General features: G+C 41.0%; 1 protein-coding gene across 1 annotated transcript in view; it reads right to left on the bottom strand.

Moving 5' to 3' along the window:
* Positions 1 to 18,229, bottom strand: part of grid2 (glutamate receptor, ionotropic, delta 2) — a 425,270-nt gene that overhangs the window by 79,362 nt on the left and 327,679 nt on the right. Inside the window, exons 9-11 of the mRNA XM_062385076.1 lie at positions 13,891 to 13,992; positions 8,304 to 8,501; positions 4,351 to 4,663 (exon numbers count right to left, since the gene is read on the bottom strand). Of these exons, the coding sequence (XP_062241060.1) occupies positions 4,351 to 4,663; positions 8,304 to 8,501; positions 13,891 to 13,992 (613 nt within the window). The remainder of the gene's footprint in view (positions 1 to 4,350; positions 4,664 to 8,303; positions 8,502 to 13,890; positions 13,993 to 18,229) is intronic.

Here is an 18,229-nt window from a genome sequence, read left to right as displayed (position 1 = left end):
TCTGATTCTATGCCACCTAAAACTGTTTTCCTTTCACAAATGCATTGTATATTTTTTGCTTTCAAGCATTTTCTTATGTTCCAGATGGTTTTCAATCATCCCCAGCACAGCGTGAAGTAGATACTTCGTTATCAGCACTTCTGCTCGGCTCGTTGGAACTTCTGACTGAAGCACTGCAACTTTCTTCTGACCACGCTGCCTTCAACTCCTCCAAACTGCTGTAGGCTGTCCTGCTTTCTAGCTTTACCAATTCTTGCATGTCACCCTCCTCCTCCACTGACCGCCTGTGGTGGCTCATTTCAAAACCCGAAAAACCTAGTGTGCAAGATCGCAAATGAGTGCACATCGCCGTACCCGCAGGCCGTGGCCTGTCCAGGCTCTGCACATAGACCAGCCAGTCAATGCCCTGCACTGCCTGCTCTGTCTCCATATATTGTGACCTGATAATTACTCATCTCCAACTCTCCTCCCTCCTGGGTCTGAGAAATATTGGAATGACCTTCCCATCCCGGCTTGGAATTTATCTCCGTATAGGAAACATTTCACAAGCTTGAAATCAAAACCACTCCACAACATCTCCCTCTCTGCATCCGCTGTTTACGTTATAACTTACGTGATCACACTGTAAGTAAAACTTCTCGTGAAGTCTCTGTTCACTAAAGTCATAGAGTTTGTTGGCAACTGTGGAAATGAGGTTTGCTTTCAGAAAAAACAGTGCAACATCCACGACTGATGCTGACAGATCATTCCTCCCACTGCCCACCTCCACTGTGTGTTTTAGAGTTGAGGGGACTCAGGCTGGTATTCAGCACACAGCAGAAAAAAACAGCCACCTGTGTCCTACATGTATGTAATGAAGTGTAATGTAAGTCAATACAGCTCGATTCTATAGCTTGATTATGAATCTTTTTACCGTAGACTACTTGACCTTACAAAGTCCTCTCCCTCACACGCTTTATTGCTCTTAACATGTGGTGTCTGACCTTAATCTGGCTGACTGTGCATACATCCATGTTTCATAACCATTACCCAATGATTGCTTGTAAACTCATAATTTTGTCCATTTACATTCAGTTTCCTATACTTGCCCCTTTTTTATGAATTGGAGGCAAGTGGTGAGAGTCTTTTTACAATCTTAAAACTTACTCACAATTATGAATGTGAAGTTATTACTGTAGGTATAAATGTGGGGCTATAGAATGTATAAAAAGATGGACGATGTGTCTGGAGTTGCTCTAGTTATCCAGAAATATAGCTGAAATAGCCTGGGTAAATACTCAGCCATATTGTGTATAAGGAGCCCGAATCTGCATAGCCGTGACCAGGGGATGGAGCAGTGGTAACGAGTTCCCGCCCATATATGTGCTTGACCAATCGTGAGTTAATCTCAGATGTCAGTCGATCCATTTTCAATTAATTAATAAAAATCAAACTTAGCAGCAAAATTGCACTAAATCACATGTCAGTGTAGAACTACCTAACATGATCATATTGGAGAAAAATTTATTTAACTTGTACTTTCACTATTTTAGTTTGATCCATGATGAGTCATCATGTCGTCTATCTTTATAAACAGTGTGGAACAAATAGCTTAAAGGTATTTCTGTAAAATAATGTTTAACCTTTCTTTGTGTCAAAGTTTTGTTAGTTGAAAGGAATCTGTTGAATAACAAAACCAGATCCTCAGATTGCCAAAGGGCTTTGATGTATTAGTCGACAAATTCCAGAAGCAACTGGCACATTTTGTCAAATGCAGAGCTGCCCACTGTGCCGCTTCACCTCTTCCCCACTTCCCCTCTTTTTCTCGCTCTCCTTGACCAATTAGACATAACTTATGGGGTACAGACAGTCTATATTGGCCCTTTCAGTTCGGTGATTCATGGTTATTACACACGGACACACAGAAACATGCACGCCCACACTGATCAGACTGAAATGGCCGGTAACTTGGTGTCCATGACAAGGGAGGGAGGGAGGGAGAGAGGGAACAAAGAAAGAGGAAGAATGAGAGGTGGAGGGGGCTGAAGTCATGATGAAGAGAAGGACCAAAAAGACACAAAGGAGGAAGATGAAAGAGAGAAAATGGGAGTATAATAAAGAGAAATGGGTTACAAAAAAATGAGAGAGGAAGAAAAAGAAACAATGATCGGGCAAAGAAAAATAAAAGGGTTGAGAGAAATCAGTGTAATACTCCTGCAGTTCTGGCATCATGTTTGACTAGTGACTTTCATCACTCATCTCTAGCTCCCTCCTTCTGCGGGTGTGTGTGTGTCTGCATCCACCAGGGTACGAGTTCAGGGTGAAGCACAAAGTTCCTGAGACATGAGAGCTGCTGAATGAACATCCTGTATATATATATGTGTGTATGTGAGAGAGTGTGTGTTTGTACATTTTCAATGACTTTAAACCAATGTTTTTAGTTACTCACATTATGCCAAAATTGTGAGTTTGGATATATCTTGAGTTCATGGTTAGCTGTCAGCTGTCTGAAAGAGATCTCTGCTTTGCAAATAATTGCTAGGATGAAAGTAAAACATCATTCCAGGTGACTTTTAAAGCTGCTGAAGGTTGGGCTGTGTGGCCTCGTGGCAGTCGACTGTGCCTGCTCAGTTAATTTTCTGACAGATAGTTCCAGCAAGCCGAATCAGAAACAAATTATCTGTGGATTCAGCACAGCTCCACTCCCATGATTCGGAAGCACCTGATCAACACGCAGCTGTACACACTCAACACACTGATAAACACACACACACACACCCCCACACACACAGAGGACAGACACACTCTGGAAGAATTAGATCCTTTCTCTCGCTCTTTCTTTCTCTCTAATGATGCCATGACTAAAATGTTAATTAAGGCTAAAAAGAGAAACGATTGTGAATATCAAACAGCAATTAGAATGTATCATCATCATCATTACCGCCATTAGCTGCAGCACAAGATGGAGGATTATTTACCAAACGGAGGAATGCTCATCAGTTGCTCATTCAGGGCCTAAAATGTTGCACATACAAAAAAATGAAACTAAATTGTGTCTAATTAATGCAGCTTAAGAAATTAACCATTGTGACTCCTGGAGCATGACAGCGAAAGCAAACTGTGCTCATTTGGAAGAGAGCTGTTATTTTTTTATACTGCAAACATCTAATGAGCTGATATTCAGACCCTTTCATACTATTCTAAATATGGACCGAGTGAATAGTCACTCCAAAGACATGAGATTGAGATGTTTCTGATCTTATTTTGTTCCTTCTGCTCTTACCTCTCCCTGGTGTGGCTCCATCCCTGCACTGATTTAAATTGAAATCTAAATCCTTCCCCAGGGGTCAATTGTATGATCTTTTCACCTGAGCACAGCCTGATGGATTCTGGAAAATCCTTGGGTAGATAACAAGGAAGAGGTCATTATCCTCTAGTCAGTCCATATGGAGCAGAACCTCTCCTCCCTTTTGTTCTCATTTGGCTACTGTGCTCGAACACGAAAAGGTCAACCCACACTTATGACACCCAGAAGACAGCGATTATCAAATCTTTCACAGTAGATTGCTTCAGCAACCACGTTCTTTCTCTTCTACGCCTCCCTCCCCTTCCCTCCTCTCGCTGTGTTTTACCTTTGCGATGGACGCCGCAAATACAGAGCAGTGTTGTAAAAGCTCAAATCCCTTTCGCAAAAGAGCAAACAACAACACTCCTGTGCACCTTCTATTTGCCAGCTGGGGTAAGAATCATAAACAAGATGAATACACAAATAATTCAGGAAACAAGACAATTATAGAGCTTGACTTGCTTCATTAGGAGACCACACAAAATATACAACGTACCTGCATCAACCCATCACTAAGCAAGCCAGATTTAGTTGGTTACATGGGAAGACATGTTACGATTATATTCCACTAGTTTGGCCTGATAGGCTCCTGGTCCACAACGATCTACCTTCTTGGCCTGTACCAATGTGATAGTGGTTTTAGGACACCGAATACTGATGTTCACATCTTTGATCCTGTACAAGGTTTTTTGTAGACCCAGCCTTTTGCAACATATTGGATAGTTTAGGATTGAGATAGATCACAGTGTCGGTTAAATGCATAAAAAACATCCCATTTTGTTTTGTTCCAAATGTATTTGCTGTTGTAAATAACCTCAGCTTAGGAGACAATGATTTCGCCCCTGTCCATTGGTTTATTGATTCAAATTTTGCTATTTTTCTTGGCTTTTTTGTTGTTGTTGTATTCTTGAGTTTTTCTCGAGATGTTTTCAGGATTCCACACACCACCACATTCACTCAACTGACATTCCTCTTTTGTTCTACCCTTTCTGCGTCCCCCTCCCTCCATCCCGCTTCGTCCTTACCTTGTTGTACAAAGGAGCCGTACACAAACCACATGGAGTTGTACAGCGTGGTCGAGGACACAGATCCCATGGGTAGCCGGGGTGGGTTGAGCCAGTTGAGCAGGTACACCAGGATGCCAACGAGGAGCACGGTGCCCGCGATGCACGCCCACAGTGACAGGTCGAAGGGAGCCAGGCAGGCGAACATGTCCACGGTGCGCTCGGCCTTGCGCAGCAGAACACCCACAGAATAATCCATGTAGCGTGTGGTGAAGTCCACAACGCTCTCTCGCTCAGGCGTGATGGTGAGGGCAGAGAGTCCCACATCGGCCCGCTGCGAGAGGCAGAGGAGAGGGGGATCAAGTATCAACACTGAGGAAATGTGTGACCAGAGGTAGAGCAGGTGGCTGCTTCAACCTCTGCCTCGGCTAACCATCGAACATTTCAATTTGCAGTGAAAGGTATAGGTCATGCATATGATATAAGGTTTATGAACAATAGTCATTGCCACTAAATGTTGGACCTGTAGCAGCATCTCGGCCCCAAACAAATGCTTATATTTCCTCATCTGTGGCGGTGCTGTGTTTGGTTTACAAAGGCAGTAACCCTGGGTTTCTCTAAAATTTTTAAGGTCTTACCGTAACTATGTACGGTGCCTTGAGATAATTATGATTAGACGCTATACAAATGAAATTGAATATGATGTCTGCACTGCAATTGTAGAAAGTGCTCTTGATAATGCTGCTTGCTGGGCAGCCAAACTCGAGCCACTCCAGCAATAACTCAATGGTTGAGGTATTGTCCTTTAATTACATGTTTTCAGCTCTAATCAGGCTCAAATAAAAATCTTTTTATCATTGCAAATTGTTAACTAGTCAACTACTTGACTGGCTTGTCTGATTATTACAGCCACCTGCCAGCAGCAACAGCTCTGTGTGTGTTTCCTTCACCCTGACCATGATTTGACACAAGCTCACGTTTGGATACTCTCATTATGTGTCTCACGCTCCGTTCTGCCTCTGCACTGTACAGACGTATGCAAGCACTCTCTTGGAAGCACAATGAGGACTGTCGGTGATACATGACCTCTGAATCATTCATTTATTATCCTACTGATCTGCATTCGCTTTGAATTCTCTGGATTTTAAGAGACAAGAAATTACTTCTATAATTATCTACGTATAAACACAGAGTAAAAAAAAAAGAAAAGGCTGCCAGTGATTTTTTTTTGCCATGATGCCTGATTGAAATGTTTTTAGTCCTGGTGCTTGGCCAGCAGCTGTTGTCTTCTTGCAGCATAAGGGTTTAAGATGGTGTGAGGGAGCATGTGAGAAATTTATACTGGAGTTAGACTTATTATGAACTGATGCAATAATGAGATTGTCTTGCTGATTTTGCAAATGTTTAACCCGGCACACACTTGCATGTTAACTCACCGCACACTGCATTCACATCTTCACACACACGTACACTTGCGCACAACATGAAAATTTCAATCAACTGCTGGTGAGAAAAATCAGCTAAATTTCCAGTTGAGTAAGAAAAGAAAAAAGAAAAAAACTCAAATGTACAGAAATTGTCACTTATGCTGCATAAAAAGCATATTGGGAGAAACCAAGCGAGATGCCTGCTGGTTGAGACAACACAACAATATGCATGCCAGCGCGTGTGTGAGTAGAGATTAATTGCTGTGCTGACTGTTGTGGTCCGTTAACACAGAAACTTCCAGAGAGCAGTTTGGATAATAATTATCTGGTAATTGGGTTTTTGGAAAGATAAACGTTGTTGCTGACTGACGGGGAAAACAAAATTATTTGCATGTTCAGTTTATTAACAGCCCGCGCTTGTCTGTGTACACATTAATATGCATCGTGCTCAAAGCATATTTCTATCATTTTGTGAGCGTGCGGCGGGGAAGGATACAAACACTGAACACAAACAGCTACACAAGGTCAAGGGAAGGAGAGCCTTGCCTTAAAAGCATGTTCAAACTTGAACATGCTTTTAAGGCAAGGCTCTCCATTTCACAGTGAAATGAATAAATACGAAAAAAATAAGTAAATTAAATGGCATAGAAAGCTTTTGAAAAAACATTGCAGATAATAAAATAACATCCCTGACCTATGGAGGAAAAACATGAAATGAAGTGTGCAGCAGCAAAGGGAAAAAATCGGAATGCACTTTTTCAATGTCATGACACTTTACAATTCTATAGAGGTCAATACATGTGCTATGTGTTCTGCCAAAAGAGTTTGTAATTAACTATAGTGAAAGATTTGGTTGTTTTTTATTGTGGTGATTTGCAAGATACTTAGTCCCTTTTTTAAGGCACTTTTACATGAAGCATAGGATTCCAAGAATATAACTACTGTGATTGTAGTGAGGATTATAAATTCCATATATGCTCAGTGAACTCTGAAATCCTGTTTCCAGCTGAAATAGTTCTAAATTCCCTTCTCTTCTCGGTTCAGGTAATACAAAAAAATGTAACTGTTGTTACTACCGTTATTTTTCAGTGGCCTTGTCGCAGCCATTTGTTACAATCCGTAAGTTATATCGAGGATGAAAGAAAGTCCAGTGAGGCAGTAAGGTAAACTCAGGGCCTATTATTGGCAGGTCACCCACAAGACGACCTCCAAAGAAACAGAACATGTTGGAGAAACCTTAAGCTGCTTTGTATATTTACAGGTTTCTTTTGATGTGTAAACCTAGGTTTTGTTTCTGTAGCCGAAGGTGCTCTGTTCTTTACTCACACGACTTGCTCTTTAATATTCTTTATCTTTCTCGTCACATTTCTACCTCCTGACTACATTTCAATATGTTCATATTAATGCACCAGAAGACCAAAGCAAATTCCGTCTATGTGAAAACCTACTTTGAAATAAACTTGATTTTGGACTCTTTTTCACAGGATGACGGATGAGTATGAGAGCAAAAGACTTGCATGTGCTGAGAGTTCTTCAACTTGTTATGGAGTCATAATCCCAAAAGAAATCTGAATTATTACTCTGACCAAAACAATTGAAAGAGAAGTTCCTTTTTTTCTTTCTTTCTTTGCTGCTGTGGTGTAAAATATGAACATACGGACACAAATATCAAACATATTTAGTAATTTGTCAAAATAATCTCAGGTATTCTGTACTGTCTACCAATGGCAAAGCTGTCATTGGAAACGGATATGGCATGATGGAGTAGACAGATGGACACTGCTGTTACCCAGCAGTGAAGTAAATATATTTTGTGCTAATGGACGACAAAGGTGAAACCACCTCAGCTAACCTGCATGTGGTTGTGTTGTTATAGTTGAAGCAGTTATCATCCACCTGTGCCAATGTATTGCCCACAAACCAGAGGCCTCTCCATCTTTGTGAAAATCACATTTATTTCTTCACTCTCTCTTGAGAAATCTCAAATAACTTTTTTTTTTTTTTTTCCACTGGCACAGTTCAAGTGCCTGCCAGTTGTGACGCATCAAACACACGGATATGCTTGAATTGACCCATATTTTTACAGACGTCTTCCCCTAATAAGCAATATCACAGCTCTGAATCTTTGACGTCAGACCCTCTCTAGTTCACTTCAGGCGACCTGCCGTAGAAGCTGGTGCTCTCTCCAATTTCAAGAAGTCAAACTCAGCACTGTGGCAGCATAATTTAAATTACTGCTGATGATGTGACATCCTTTCTTGTTGGGATGTTATGATTGAACAGTGCAGACACAACCTATGGAACTTGAACCCACTTAGCAAAAGTGATGCCTGGCATGCATGCACGGATATATTTGAATAGTAGCCAACAAGTGCATGAAAAGGTAGCAAACACTCCTTTGCGAGTTTATCAGCAAGTTAGATTCTCATTATTTCCTTACTTGTTCCCCATAATTCAATTTGATTTATGTTGCAGAGTAAGAATATGTGTGCGTGTATGTGTGTGTGTGTGTGTGTGTGTGTGTACTGGCAAATCATTTCTTCTTACCTTGGAGACTAATTCACCCATCAGTCCGTTCCACTGACCGTCCGGCTGCATGCTGCCATACTTGTGGTCCGGGGCGACGTAGATCTCGTACTTGAAGCCCAGGTAGTTAGACAGCGTGTCCAGGACGTCAATGGAGTAGCCCTGGTACTTCTTGGGTTTCCCCAGAACATTCTCAGACACCATTACGAACGGCTCCTCCTAGAAGGCGAGGATCAATCAGTCAGTGAGTCTGTCAAGCAGCCGATCAATACAGCAGTCGTTCAAGCATTAAATCACCCAATTATTCAAGTGGCCATTATACCACCACACAGGCTCATGCTAAAGGATGGGAGGGTGATCTCGATAGCCTACATTGTACAAATGTAATTTTGAAGTGACTTAACAACAATCAGATAAACAATAGATGTGGAAAGACCAAAAACCAAAGCTAAGGATTTTAATGCCTGGACAGTATCATAATTTTTCTACACTACCAAAACCATTTGAATCTAACTAGACCCGAGGCACACTGCTACCTTTAGGCTTTCAAACAGCCCACTACTCTATGCATGACCCTCATTATAGAGTCAGAAATGTGATTTCACAGTCAGGGTGAATTCTCACCCCAGTGGCTCACATTCTTTCTCTGGTGGTAAAAATGGTTCTCCTCATTCACTGGTTGATTGATGATTAAAAATACTCTACAGTGTCTTTAGAGGTAAAAAGTTATACAGACATAGGCAAACCGGGAATTTACACATTAAGAACTGGGAGCTGCAGCAAATTAAATACCATTAGTGGACTATTTTATTTACCAGTATGGTAAAATGGTTAAAAACAGTTCTGTTTCTCTAACACAAATGTATTCTGCCCGGTGTTGTAGTACCAAGACAAATGGAACTAATGTACTTATAAAATTCATTAAATGAAATGCTTCCCGAAGCAGTTTTTTTTGTCTTCTTGGAATTCCAGGAGATGTACCCCCCACTTTAGTCTTTGCTCAGATCTCAGAGTTCCATACTCAGCTTTTTTTCTTATTCACGGAAGAAACCAGGTTCAATAATTAGTTTAAACATAACTTATACAACATTATTAAAATATATAATATGCTAAAAATCAATAATTGCACCATTAAATTTAAGGAGATTAATCGCCATCGACATTGGCAGCTTCCCAAGTTGCCAGCTTGAACACAGCTTCCTGTTGAAGATACATCACATTGAACAAAACTGACATTTAAGGCTGTTTACTTTTATTTACTGTACTTGGCTCGAGCATTTCATTCAGTTCCCCCCCACCACACACCTACCATTTCTCCCTCACCCCTCTTTTTTCCTCTGTTCTTTAATAAATCCCTATTGATCATCGATATGTTTTAGGCCAATATGTCTTTGCAGATTTACGAGGGCCTGTGTGTTATTGACTGGATACTCGCTGCACATTAAGTACACAAATACAAACACGTACGTGCACATATGCGGGGTATGCCACACGTTTACTTGGTGGTTCCTAATCCTTGCTAGCTGCTTTCGTTCAATAAGCTATTAGACAGTGAGTGGAGCTGCATGCCAAGTCCCCTCTCTCACCACAAGCATCCATCAATCAAGACAGGAGCACCCACTAACAAACACATCCATACATACTGAATGACCCCCCACAAGTGCCACTGATTGCTTCCCTCTGGGCGTTCTTTAAACCTTCATTAACCAAACGAAAATATGATAGAGAGAACATGTTGTACAGGGGAACAAAGACCCTGATGACAAGTTGCCCAGGCTCTAAAACTTCACATCAAAAGCTCATTCCTGGGGTTAACTATGCATTGCAAAGATTCATTAAATTAGTAAAGTAAAACATTTGGACAAATATCTTCGCTTTATTGGCTTAGGCACTGCAACATATTGAACATTTTTTTTTGAATAAATCTGAAGTAAAAAAATAATACAGGCATAAATTCGGACATAACTTCTATATTAAAAAAAAAGGTTGGAGGGGGTTGTTCAAGTTTTAATTTTTTAATGCTTTGTAAACACTTCCCATAGCTCACTGGTTGGCCTGACTTTAAGCCTCTGGGCTAAATCAATACTCAGTCGATGGTTTCCAGACTAAAACCTTGTCACGAAAAATAACCGTATGAAATGTGGTCTGGCTTTGTAATGCTTTATGATCAGCCTGGACTTGTGTTTTACCAAAACACAAGTCCAGGACGCCTCGCTCTTTCACCATCCATCCATCCATCCATCCATCCATCCATCCATCCTAAAATACTTCCCACTTATCACTCATGCCAAAACATTTGGCAATTGTTCCCTTCATTTCCTCTCTCTCTTGCTGATACTTCTCCAAATTCTCGTCACTCCTCCTTCCCCCTTTCCTTTGGTAGAACTGTATCCCCCCGTTTCCTCTTACTGGAAGTGCCTCATGGGGTCTCAGTGCTGCTCCTGCGTTTTTGGAGACATGACTTGGGGAAGAAACATAAATTTCCCACATAGACTAATAACATCTGAAGAGCCCTCTGAGGGAGTGCTGGAAATGACAAAGTCATGTGGTGATTTGCAGCATGGTGCAGCATTTTCAAAAATCCTCTACGGATCTGCCTCAGAAATTAGGGAAATATGAATTTTGAAAAGCTCTAGCATTCTTTGCAGGAGATTAGATTTCATAACATTATGAAAATACATTTTCCGTTGGTCTCTGTTTTAATAAAGCTGGAGAATATGTATCACATAACAATAGACATGCAGCGCTGATTGGGGACTCAAGAAGAAAATCCGTGACTTGTGATGCTGTACCGCAGATTTTTGTCAAGTATTTGCAGAAACTGGAACACACTATGGTAAGTCTCTGCTGTTTCCCATACACACAGGTAAAATAGCTTTTATTACAGAGTCCCTGTAGCTTCGGGGTCAAAACACCATGAGCACTTTCTTTTTTTTCCCTTACTCTGTGATCTCTGTTTTAAAATGTAACAAAGGCATCAAACAATTACACTGGTGTCAGGTGAACCTTCTGTGTTGTCCCACACCCATCTGGTATTTTTGCTCGCTCACCTTGACCTACACTTTCTTAAAGTTGGAGTCTAGCCATGGTTGAGTCTATTAGTAGTCATTGAGCAACGCGGTGCAATACTAGCATCAAGGACAGCAGGGATTTAAGACGGACCAAGTCAGCAGACTGCTAAGTAACTTGAGGAATGACATTTATACTGGAGAAAAGCAACAGCTCACAGTTCATATCAATGCCAAGATTCACTGCCAGTGCATTAAGTAGGAAACATGCCCGTAACACCAGTGCTTGTGCATTTGTGTGGGTTGTATCCAAGGCTAGAAACAAGCATATTCTGTAAAAAAGTCTTAAAAAGTGTTGTGCCGTTTGCTGTTTTGTTTCAATCCACACTTTTCTTTATTGGCGGCTCATTTAGCATTTGGCCCTTTCACTGCCTTATTGTTATTATACTAACAAATTTAGAAACAAAAATCAAAAGGGTTAGAGTGTTCAGGCTAACTTTAGGATGTACTGGATGTTGTAGTATGCAGATATTCAAGAGGTCCTGACAAGATTTGACTTTTTCTCTCAGGTTTTACATAAACAGTCACAAAATGATCAGTTTCAAGCACTGTGCTGTGACTTCTACCAGAGCAGATGAAAATGAGCAATCTAATGTAAATAGTTTAGTGTTACCTTAAGTTAACTAGAAAATATGAATTGCGCAAATTGAATGGAACATTGAATCATTAATACAAATCATAAATTATAATCAATCATCACATCTTGTCTGAAATGTTGCTTGTGGTAACTTTGCACCTCTTTGTCATCCAAAAATACAACTTTAGGTACATTTGGGGAAAACACTATGATTGCTCTTTCATTAGCTCCAAAAATATGAACTCAAGATAAAAAAGGGACATCTTCTGCCTGTGGCTGCCTATTTAGGCTGCCGTAGCTGAGCTCAGCGTGCTGCTCATAAATGGACTAGAACCAGGGAAATGGGGGGTGCAAACTAAAAATAATTAAGTAGCACATAATATTAGGAAAAGATGAAAACTCAGCTGCTGAGATAAGACATACTAAATCAGGAACATATGCAAGCCAGTGAGTAGGGAGTTATACGCTGTGTGATTTACCAAAAATCAAGTTCCTGTGAAGAACACAGTGTTATCACGTAGTCGTTTAAACCTACTAATTTAATTCCCAGTGCAAAATATCAATTGAGTTGTGTCTGTGACCTGACTAGTTACACTGCTGAGCCCTGTATAGGACCATGGACACATAATTAGAATGATGTAGCCATTTGCTGGTAACATCCATTTAATAATCAATGCACTCCCTGCTAATCAATGGCACTGATTTAGAGTCTTTGGCCCTAATTGTGGTATGATCGCATCAGCAATTGACTAATCAATAACTATTCAACAGTCTGGCGGTGAGAATGAAGGGAGCATGCCACTTGCAGTTTAATGTTTGTGCATGTGTGTCGGTTTGTGTTTTCTAACACACGCTTTACAGAAAATGGTTGTATTAGAGGAGAGAACCCCCATGACAACGCAGAACAATCTGTTGAAAAGGTCCCTTTAGAACCCTTCATACCATGTACACACACACACACATCTATTTCTGTCTGTAGTCCCTCATGAGGTATCAGTTATCTAGGGTCACACACACACACACTGTTTAATGAGCATCCCTTGTCTATTCACAGAGCTGAAAATTTTCCTTATTTAACTTTAAAGGTGTGGATCTCAACACTGGCATGGTGTTGATTTTCACAGTGATATTGAGACATGACCTCACAAGGAAACTCACACCCACATATGCACACACACCCACATATGCACACACACACACACACGCACACACACACACACACACACACACACACACACACACACACACACACACACACACACACACACACACACACACACACACACACACACACACACACACACACACACACACACACACACACACACACACACACACAGACACACACACACAGACACACACACACACATACATACATATGGGAAAAAGGATGCTATTCTAAAACACAATTCATATTCTTCTTTCCTTTAAGGGTGATCAAAATCAAAGACTGGAGAAAAATTTAGAGAGAGAGACAAAGGGATAGCCTGAAAGATGTCTGGCATTAGCGTTTTCTTCTCTGCTTCTCACTTCAAAGAAGGGATATGAAGAATTTACAGTGGTGAATCTTTAAAGCACTCATGGGATGTAATCAAATCGATGCTGCAGGCGAGACAGACAGAGCTGGAATCTCACTCGCATCAAGACTCCAACGGCCTCTATAATCCAGCTGTCAAATGTCAAAATGGAAGCTAATGAAATGATGATGGCTCAGTCCATTAGTAGGCTCACCTTGCTACATTTTCCCTGTGTTGAGGTCTCCCCTCCACACTTTGACTCATAAATGTTTGTTTGCCCCATGCAGGCTCTCAAACTGCCCCAGGAAGACAGAGTTGAACGACGAGCCGTAAACTAGACAACAGGCTGGATTCACAACGGAGCAGATTTGCCGATAAAAGGACAATCGTGTCAAATAATTGAATAAGGCGAGCACATGTGAGAACAAGCATGTCGGTGTACTCACCAAGACGGTGACAACGCGTAGCACCACTCCTCTCATGTTGTTTTCTAATTTCCTGTCGGTCAGCGTGCCGTTCAAACCGTGAACTGGGTCCCACATTGCCAGCTGTAAGAAACAAAAATATCTGAATGTTAGATTCACAGGTTGGACACCTGGTTCATGTGTGTGCGATCAGAAAGAAAATAAAAGAATAACAACATTTTATTTCCTTAGCACCTTCGAAGAATCTCAAAGTCGCACCAAAAACATAAAAGCATGAGTTGATTTTTGAGAAGGCATTTGACAGTGAACAGGTTGGAGCAGTCGAAACAACAAAGACACATCATTGCTTATGTAACAAAGTCAGAAAAAAAATGCAATGCATGTTTGCTTTTGAAAAGAAAAGAGAAGAGAAGAGATGTTACAAGACACTCACATGATTAAAGAAAAGTAGCCTGAGAACTGCAAAGAACAAATATCTCAACAACTTTCTATTATTTCCCCCTTCTGTATTGACAGTTTTGGACATTTTATGTTTCTGAATACACTAAGGCTTGTTCTTTGTGCACAGTTAAAGAATAGGATGGTGATTTTATTCAAAATTGTTTTAGGATTCTGACCCAGCCTTCTATGTCGATCAAATTGCATCATAAACTTTTCCCTGGGACCACATTATTTGAGTCCCTAGTCATATTTTCATCATCTATGTGCTGCCTTCTGCTTTCAATAAAATATTGTTTTAGCTTCGAAGATCAAACTACCCTGGATTCCCTGTAGAGAGAGAAGAAGTAGGGGGCAAAAAAGTGATTTAGCTGTCTGCAATCCAAAATTTGCACAGCGTGCCTTGTGCAGAGAGGAAAACACAAACACACCGGAGAAGCAGAGGAGCATGCAGCCTAGGTGAAACATGTGGTGGTCCATATTTCTAAGGATTTAAGATATTGCCAAATGTGCAGTTCTGTCAATTCTGATCAATTCCTTTGGGACCTTAGTATAGTGTGATCCTTGTGCTTCAATGGAAGACTGTTAGAGAGTAAAACTATTCCTGCTCTCATCCCTTTCCAAATATCTATAGAAATGTAATTTTGGTTAAGTTTAAATCTGCTAAACTTCAAGTACGATCAGCAATTTCTGACATCCCCAGTAGATAAGAAAATTGTCCAGGACCTTTATAAAGGTATATTGGAGTATTATTGTCCTTCGCATGCCATTTTCAGCCATTTATTTACTTTGCCAGATTTAGTCTCTTCTCATGTCCCTGCATATGGACAGTATTTAGTACAGTATGGACAGTTTAATTGTCTTTCTGACTGTCCTCTTACGTATGCTGCATCTCCTGGGACGTCAAACATTATAACTTAATAAGGCCAATAACAAAGAGATCACTGACTTACACATAATACTCAACATGCCTCCAGGTTCAACTTGCACTAAGGTCTCATGAGCCCGAGCCAGTGAAAACACGGGCGAGGATGTGCAGCAAGTTTCACTTTCCTGTCGCTGCGATACAGAATTATTCCAATTATCATTACAAAATCACTGTGACTTCAAATACTGGAATTCACTGATAAGCTGCCTGTGTGGCTGCATTTATGTAACTCACACAGCCAGGTGCAGCAGACTGCACTACATGCTATCCTTGTTTGCAGCCTGGAGGGGGAGATGTGGAGCTAGAGTACGAGTCTGTCGCATGTGTCCCACACACATCAAAAATCTGTATCCCCTATATTTGTTCTTTCTCCATTTTGTATGCAGAAAACAGAGGCATTGGTAATTTTCAGTTTATCTGTGGATGAGCCAACTAACTGTTTTTATGGTACAAAAAACTAGTGCTGTGCAATTCTTCTTTCTACAATCCCAATGTCAACAGAGCCCTTGATCAAAGAGTGTGAATGTGTGCATGTGAGTCTGACGCTATGCTCACATATGTTGCCCGTAACCCTTCCCTGCTACCTCAGTGTATATGTGCAGCGTGTTAATAGGAGCGGGTGAGGAGCTGCATGTGAAAGTCAAAAAGATGCAAATGGCTCAAAAACAGGAGACAGAGAGGACACACACGGCAAGAGATAACTCAACCAAGAGAGGGAGGCACTCGGAGAGCGGGGGAAAGCGAGGCGGGAGATCGGGAGCATATGGCAGGCAAACAAGATACTGGTACGTGGTGAGCAGAGATGATGAGAGACTTGTAAAAGATAAATTTACAGCGCAGTGGTACTCTGAGTGCTTATAGAAACATGGCCGTGTATAAGCTGTAAAACATCATCTGTGAAGCCACATGCCAGCGTAAGAGGCCAATGGCACAGAGGGACTTCCACTTCCCTTTCACACCTGAGCTGAGCACGCCTCCTGGAAATCCAGAAAACTGTGCACGTACAGTAACTCCAAAAAACATTCACATTTAAATGGCTATGTTGTTGTAGACTGTCTAAAAAAGTGCAGCAGATAATGCAACGCATTTACACTTAACGTAACAATGTTTAATGGGCATCCCTTGTCTATTCACAGAGCTGACAATTTTCCTTATTTAACTTTAAAGGTGTGGATCTCAACACTGGCATGGTGTTGATTTTCACAGTGATATTGAGACATGACCTCACAAGGAAACTCACACCCACAGATGCATACACACACACACACTCACACACACACAACGGTGATCCCCAGAAGACTACTATATGTTGGTACGAATGCCAGTTGGACCTTTTATCAGCCGATATGAAAAACACACGTGTTTCTCTGAGGTGCTAAATCAAGACTATGAAACGAGACAATGAATAATGTAAAGATTTAGCATTAACATTTTGCTGTACCCTTAAGAGACGGTGGCTTGTGTTGCCTATCCCCTAGTGTTTAATCATCAGCCAATATGATGAGGAGAGACACACCAATCAACATCACAGAGTAATACACTACTCCCGGAGGGGCCGATCAATCAGGAGGACCAGACTGGTCATGTGACTTCACTCCATCCACACTGACATGCACATTATACATTAAAGACACATCTAATACGACTCTTCCTCTCTCACCATGAATTGTATATTGTGTAATTTCAATGATGTGACTAAGTGACCAAATTAATCACTTCCAGTAACTGCATAGGCTCTCACAGAGGAGGGTTGGTGTTAATTTGAGGTCGCCTATAACGCCCATAACGATAACTGTGCACTTGTTATGTGAACCCGCACAGAAAGTGGTATCTGCCAAGTTCATGCCAAATTCTGCCAGCCCGACAGCTGAGGATGCTAAAGACGCTATGGATGTTTTAACAGACCAAAGATGCAGGCAGGTTGTATGCTGCAAATGGTCAGTCGGACTGTGAGATAGTGAGAGACTTTGACAGCCGGACAAATCAGCGAGTTTGAGATATTTAAAGCTGTGTGTCATTATGTGATGGGACACATTACACCACGGTGCACTGCCACAGTCTAAGTAATCAATTGGAAACACTGCAGTGATGTCATGAGGAGGTCCGCATGAAATGATTTTATTACAATACAGAGATTCAGCATGACGGTAGACAGAATGGACATGTCACCCCTCCAATGCTTTTCATTCTCTCATATCGTGATGACCGGTGCACACAGTTGTTAAGCTTTCTTTCATTAGAAGTAGGTTTGCATTGGCGTTTATCTGCAATGAATGTGGTGAATGAATTACTATAACTGATAGGACTGATTAGTTGGGGAGGTCGTACAGTGTAGGCACCAGCCGTACTATCAGCAATTGTTATCCAGCAATTTGATATAGGACCTCTTCACTGGACGTATCCTTTGGATTCTACTTTAATTAGCCAGCTCAAAAATTTCAGATAGGAAATACATATTTTTGTACATAAAAAAACAAGTGTACTTTACTTGCTTTCATTTGTTGATCACCACTGGATGTTAATAAATGCCTTACATTTTCAAACTTTTTCTGCACAAGGCAGGACTAGCCAAAATCACAAGGCACACCAGTATTCTTATTCATACAAAACCCTTGTTATCCATTTTAAACCGTTTTTCTCTTTTTTTTATTTGCTCTCCTTCACACAGGCTGTCTATCAAGGCATTTTATGTGTAACACACATTTTCATTTAGATGCACCCAAAATTTCTCAGTGCACCTTTTGGCACCCGGGTACTATAACTATTATAATGTTTCTTGACAATTCCCATATGCATTTGTATTTCTTTACTGAGGCTGGGTTTGATTGCATCTCAAGAACGAAGGCTGTAAACTGAACAAGGTAACTTCTAACTTGCATTCTCAAAAATATTAAGGTAAGCCCTTCATTAGTGTTTGTGTTGAACGTTACAGTGTCAAGTGAGCGGGTGTGTGGAGGGAGGACTCTCAGACTCTGACATGGTACAAACCAACTG

Source organism: Platichthys flesus, chromosome 3 (genome assembly GCF_949316205.1).
Source record: "Platichthys flesus chromosome 3, fPlaFle2.1, whole genome shotgun sequence".
In the NCBI taxonomy this organism is placed as follows: Eukaryota; Metazoa; Chordata; class Actinopteri; order Pleuronectiformes; family Pleuronectidae; genus Platichthys; species Platichthys flesus.
This window is presented reverse-complemented; position numbering and strand designations above follow the sequence as displayed.